This window comes from Malania oleifera, chromosome 3 (genome assembly GCF_029873635.1).
Source record: "Malania oleifera isolate guangnan ecotype guangnan chromosome 3, ASM2987363v1, whole genome shotgun sequence".
NCBI lineage: Eukaryota > Viridiplantae > Streptophyta > Magnoliopsida > Santalales > Ximeniaceae > Malania > Malania oleifera.
The window spans coordinates 109,266,208-109,272,619 of record NC_080419.1 but is presented as its reverse complement, the minus strand read 5'-3'; the positions used below and the strand labels follow the sequence as shown (position 1 = coordinate 109,272,619).

Here is a 6,412-nt window from a genome sequence, read left to right as displayed (position 1 = left end):
AAAGAGGTTGGGAATATTACTACCTTTCTTAATTATGAGTCCAACTATACCCTTTTATAAATGAGAGGCTGGTAATGTCATTTTTTATCTAAATCATGAGTAATTTTAATTTCTAAATTTCAAATGATGCATTTTTATATTGGACTTAAAATTTTAAATTTAAACTTGTGTGAATTTAAATGATACTTCATCAAATTCATACGGTCCACACAAGTACAACTCAAAACACCAAATTTGAGTCGGTGGATTTAAATGAAATTAATTTTTCCATACAATTTTTGATAATATTTTATTTAAAACCCTCACAAACTTATATTTATTTTCTGAATACCAAGCTTAAATGGGAGAAACGTAATTCATGTTCTCAAGATAAATATCATTCCTATTATATAACAACCACAAACCAAACAAGTATGAAATACATGAGGCCGGCCAATTCCCCTTTCTCAATTGCGATAGGTCAGTTACATAAAAGCATAGCATACTTAAAATATAAAGAACTAAGAACTAATTGTCGAGTCTCCTATTGAAGACAAGTTCAGTGACTATTTAGTCATACTTGCACATAACAAAACTTTTCTAATGCTTACTCTCTAATGATTGTGCATACTTGCACATAACAAAACTTTTCTAATGCTTACTCTCTAATGATTGTGCAAAGAATTCCTTCCATGAAAAGAAGTTCATAACAAGTTTCGCTCCTTCCTTAACAAGCTCTACCACAAAGATGTCTCCAACTTTTATGTCATTTGCCACAGTAAACTTATTCCAATCATTTATAATATGAACTCGGTCATCATTTTTGTGGATCAATGTCACAGGCCATGACCTACCTTGTTGATCTCTGAGGAATATCTCACAATTTTTTTCCCATAAATCATTCTCTCTTACAAATTTCATAGGAATAACCTGCAACTCAACATTGTAGAGAAATTAGTATAGCTTAATTACTATTCTTCATCCATTTTATGGTTTGATCACAAATGCATAGCTTACCAAATAAGAATAATTGATGTTGGTCGGCTTCATAGTTTCAACAAAATAAGGATGAAGGCATGTGCGAGAGATGTCTTCTCCAACAACATGCAATAATATCGAGTTAATAAAGTGTATCCATTGTAATATTGCATTTTGTACTGTCATAAAATACTAAATATATGTTCTTCCTTTGTAAACAATTAATCACTAATGAGTTAACTATTCCTTCATCTTTAAATATATTTAGAGGGAAATTAAGGAAGCAAAAAGGGTTGTGGCTTGTGGTGGATAATATTCATGAAGCAATTAAATCTTACCATGAACATTAATAATGGGTGTGGCACCTTTCTCAATGAGCTCAAATATCAGTACGTCTCCACTCTTTAAGCCGTTTGCAACTTGGAAGGCAAGCCAACCCTGGCTAATACAAAGTCGGCCATCACATTTTTTGTACCATAATTTCACTGGCCATGATTTCCCCTTTTCGTTTATTAAGATCATCTTAGAGCATCTGCCACTTAAACCATTTGCTCTCGCAAAGGATGATGGTATACACTAAAATAGCATATCAACATCCATATCACAAACATCAAAAATCAATTATGATCATATTTAAACAATGTACATGCTTCAACTAAGTAGTTTGAAGAGATGAAAAATACTCTCACAAAAAAATTCCTCCATATATGATTTTGTAACTATAAAACCTATGCAATGCATCACATAAAGGGTTGTCATTTTCTTACGGGATGGTATAAAAAAAATTTGTACGTGGATTTTTTTAATATATAGGAATAAATAAACAAAGGAATAAATATTTTGAGAAAACTCACCATTTTAGGATACTTAAAAAATGGTACAGTGCCCCAAAAACAGGGATGCTCTGGCTTCTTCTTGAAGACATCTTTAGGCTCTTCAAAATCAAGAAGCAATATATGTGAAGTGAAGTGAAGTGAGATTTAAAACAATCATTGCCACGTTAAGGAAGAAACCATAATACAAAAACATTACTTACGTCGGAAATCTTTCAGAGGGCCTGATTTGAAACTTTGATCCGTATCTTGACTTTGATCATCATGATGATCAGACAGTGGGTATTTTCTCTCGCAGGCCGTTACGTCAAAGACCATAACATGAAACACCAAGTTCCCTTCGTGCCTGAACACCAAGAAATCGCCCACGTGCAAGTCATGGTCTCTGGCAAACTCCGGCCAACCATCTTCCAGACAGCGGCCGTTCATCGTTACCAGCCAATTCTTTCCGGTGCTGCTGCTTTTCAAGACGGCTTGCTTGCAATGTTCATCGCGAGTGTCATCCAATAAGTACTTGATCAAGAAAGAAGATGGAATCACCTGCAATAAATAAACAAATATATATTGCATTTTTTCTGGTTAGCAGAAGTATTAGTAAAAATGAAAAGCCTTGAGAGAGAGAGAGAGAGATGATTGGTAGTGACCAGTTCTTGGTGGGAATCAGGAAGAATGGGCTTAAAGAAGTGAGGACTGGTTGGTGGGATTGTTGAACGTGCCATTTCTGAAAGGAAAAGGGGAAGGGATCTGCGTTTTCTCTCAGTTGTTTGATGAGTTGGGCAGTAGTGTAGTGAAAAGTTGAATAGGTTGTGATAGGGGAGGGGGGAGGGGATGGGTCTCTGTCTCTCTCTCACACACCCACATATCGGGTCATTCTAATTTAAAATAAGGCTATAATAAATTATTACATTGAATCGATTGATTGATTAAGTGAGTACACTGATTTTCTGTCATTTAATTATTTTATGGCTAGGTCTTGTTAGTCGTTCCATTTGCACCTGCCTCTTCTACTTATTGGCGGTTCAAGATAGAAGAAAGAGGAAGACGAGGAGAAGCTACTGCTCTACACGGGACAGTCGGCGACAAGTGGTCGGCGGAGGCTTGGGAAGGCGCACGACTCTTTGATTGAGACTCCTCAACTGAGCCTCCCTAGGCCCTAGCCCAAGTGACAATCAGCCATTGAGCATCAGCGCCAGGGCAACTGGTCCGAGGTTCTCACACAGCTTAAGCCCAAGTGTCCCCTTCTGGCTTCTACTTAAAAAGGGGAGTTTTTTCTCGTTTTATTATTAAATATAAATAAAATAACATTTGATTGGAAAAAATTTTCCTACAATTATACTTATTAATCTCGCAACTTCATACTGCGAGATTTAAACTCATGGGTCGTTCTACTTTCGACGCGTGGCAACGAGAGAAACAGCGGGCAAGTGACGCATGACGACGCTGGACCAAATCTCGCAGCTTGGAGCTGCGAGATTTCATGAGGACATCCAACTGGAACGTGACGCGTGGCGGAAATCTCGCAGAATCAAGTTGCGAGATTTGCACCTGAAATCCATGCGCGTTGTGACACGTGGTAAATCTCGCAGAACTATCCTGCGGATTTGCTTTGTCTGCTCAAAACCTTCTCGAGCTCTCTCAGAAGACTAACAAAGGAGAAAAGGTTGCAGAGGACCGTTCGAGGTGGCAAGTTACCGTTCGAGGTGGCAAGTGACCGTTTGGGCGAAAGCGAGGCTATTTAAGGACCGAAGATGGGGTAGGTTTATTTTTATTTAGCAAAAACGTGAAAATATTATTTTACTTACTGAGATTTATTTTCTGTTTTGAGTTGGTTTCGTTTCATATTTTCATTCCAACTATTTGGGTTCGTTGCTGTATCTAGAGGAAGGTTAGTTTTTTTAATTAACAATTTCATTAACGTGCAATTTTAGTGAAAGCAATGAAGTATCATAAGATCCATGAATATATCTATATTTATAAACCTGAGTTTTCTTCACAAATCAGTTACCCATGCCATGTATGTTTGTGTCTCTGTTGGTATGTGTATATACTCTGTGTGCATAATGATCTGTAGAACTTGGTATTGCTATACACTTAGGGCCTGTTTAGTTCTTAAAAATAAATTTTTTTTCCATTTCCAGGTTTATTATTACTATCTTTAGAAATTCAATGTGTAATTTCTTTAATTTCAGTTGTTTCACTTGAGTAGTTTTGACTATTTCAGTTTATAAAATTTATTTATTATTTGCTTAATTGATATTACTTAAGATTTTATGTTTCATAATAAAAAATCGAACCGCAACATCAAACCAAACCAGATCGAAATATTGGTTAACCATTTCTTTGGTTCAATTTTGGTCACAAAATTTTAATTTTTTTCATTTATCAGTTTGGTTTTTATTTGGCCCATTCAATAATCACAATTAACCAAACCAAACCGATATACTATAAATATATATATAATGCATATTATGCATAATATCATGTAAATTTTTAATAATTTAAATTAAAAAAAGTATATTGATCTAATATTCATGCTTCAAATTTTATCTTGAATATTTTAAATTTACATATTCATTATTATCAAAGAAAAAATACTGTTTGTAGTGTCTTTAAATTTTCAAATTATACTTAACAGTTCGGTTCAATTAACCATAGAAATTAATTTAAAAATCTATCAATCGAATTTCAATTACCATTTTAAGTGAACTGATTTCAATTCGCATTTTGTAGAGAATCGAAACATTGGTTCGGTTAACGGTTCGAGGGCATTGTTCAGTTAACCAAACTATGCCCAACCCTAACCTATGATTTGTTATGCAGTCTAGCCTAACTTAAGGGAGTAAGTTAATCATTTGTAGATACTACTTTTTATTTTCAAGGAGGTCAAAATTTTTCAAATCGAAAAAGAAATTTGACGTCTTGTCGGCTATAAAAATATAGAACTCTATATGACTTTATGATTTTCATTTCTTCTTAATTAAATCCAGACATGTCATTGGTCTATTCTAATTCTCTTTTGTTGTAATAAAGCAACTGATGCGGCTCTATTTTTTTTGTTCCCCTAATATAGAATTTTGGGGCATTCATATAAGTTGAAGGAATTATAAGTTAATTATTTAGTATACACTCAATGGCACATGATGTTTTGGAGCTTTGCAATCTATATTTGAGATATGTATATATACATACATACATATATATATATATAATTCATTTAATTATATAATATAAATATAAAATGTTAATTAATTTTTATAAAATATTAAATAAATATTTGTGACACATGCATTAATTGAAGGCTTGCTTACAAAAAAGTTTCAAAGATATTATATGTTATATCTAAGAAGTCTTTTTTTTTTCTAAGCGCGAATTTAATGCCTCCTGCATGGCTGATGCGGTGATGTGAATTGCATGCTGGTAGATATCATAAGTTCTCGCATGTTTAAAGTATATTAATATATTGTCTGCAAACGTTTAAGGGTCATTGTAAAAATGGGTAAATGTTCAAATTATACTCGGTATGTTGCCGAAATTTCGATACAACTTTTCGTAGAAAAGTCAAAATTACATGCAAGAATATTTTCAAAGTGACAAGTGAAACATTTAGAGAATATTGCATGCACATGAACGTAGTGAAAATAATTTTTGTTTACTATTCACTTAGCATATCACTTATACATAAAATTGTTGTTTTGCGTAGGTCTTTTATATTTCCTGGGCGTCAATCTAGATGGCAGGAAGTTCAAGCAGTATTCCGATTCCGGTATTGTTGTACATAGGGGGTAACATTATAACTGGACAAATCGGTATTAGTTATAGTATTCCGCCAGTTCAACCTATTAGAATTGGTCATAGGTATAAATTAACTAAATTGTATACGAAGATATACAAGTACTTGCATATTGATCCAAATCAATATACATTGTGGGTAACCGCAAGATACCCGATTAAGGGGAGATGGAACCCTATACCAGGCAGCGATCAGACCGTAACATTTGTATCAGTCTTTTGGGCGTTCGCAGCATCTATTCAGGGTTTTCCTCACTGTCCTCCTGTGATATGTATAGATGGGACACACTTGTATGGTAAGTACAAGGGAAAACTTCTTATTGTGACGTGCCCGGATGCAAACAAGCAAATATTTCCCCTTGCATTCGCTATTGTGCAAGAGGAAAGTTTGGACACATGGAATTGGTTTCTGTGTTGTCTTCGTTCCATTATCGACAAGAACGACATTTGCCTTATATCAGATAGGCATCTAGGGATCATCGCTGCAGTGTCTCACAATCCCGATTGGCAGCCACCGCGTGCGCACCACCGATTCTGCCTTCGACACGTTGTAAGCAACTTCAGCACGAAAGTGCATAGTGTCAATCTTAAGCGAATGGCTGAGCAAGAGGAAAGGGAGCATCAAGTCAGAAAGTTTAACATGTGGATGGAGAAGATCTTTGATGAGGGTGGGGAACCCGCGAAGACGTTCTTTGATCAGATCCCTCTTCATATGTGGACTCAGTGCCACGACGGTGGCAGAAGGTACGGGAACATGATGACAAACCTCGTCGAATGTTTCAACGCCGTCCTTAAGGGCGCTCGTAGCCTCCCAATCACTGCCCTTGTGCAAT

General features: G+C 35.4%; 1 protein-coding gene across 1 annotated transcript; it reads right to left on the bottom strand.

Moving 5' to 3' along the window:
* Window positions 1-630: 630 nt before the first annotated feature.
* Window positions 631-2,509, bottom strand: LOC131151479 (B3 domain-containing protein REM17-like). The gene is made up of 6 exons (XM_058102719.1): window positions 2,435-2,509; window positions 1,994-2,330; window positions 1,812-1,891; window positions 1,296-1,533; window positions 997-1,070; window positions 631-909 (listed from the first exon to the last, which is right to left on the bottom strand). Exons 1-6 carry the CDS (start codon window positions 2,507-2,509, stop codon window positions 631-633), a joined length of 1,083 nt encoding a protein of 360 aa, XP_057958702.1.
* Window positions 2,510-6,412: the final 3,903 nt, after the last annotated feature.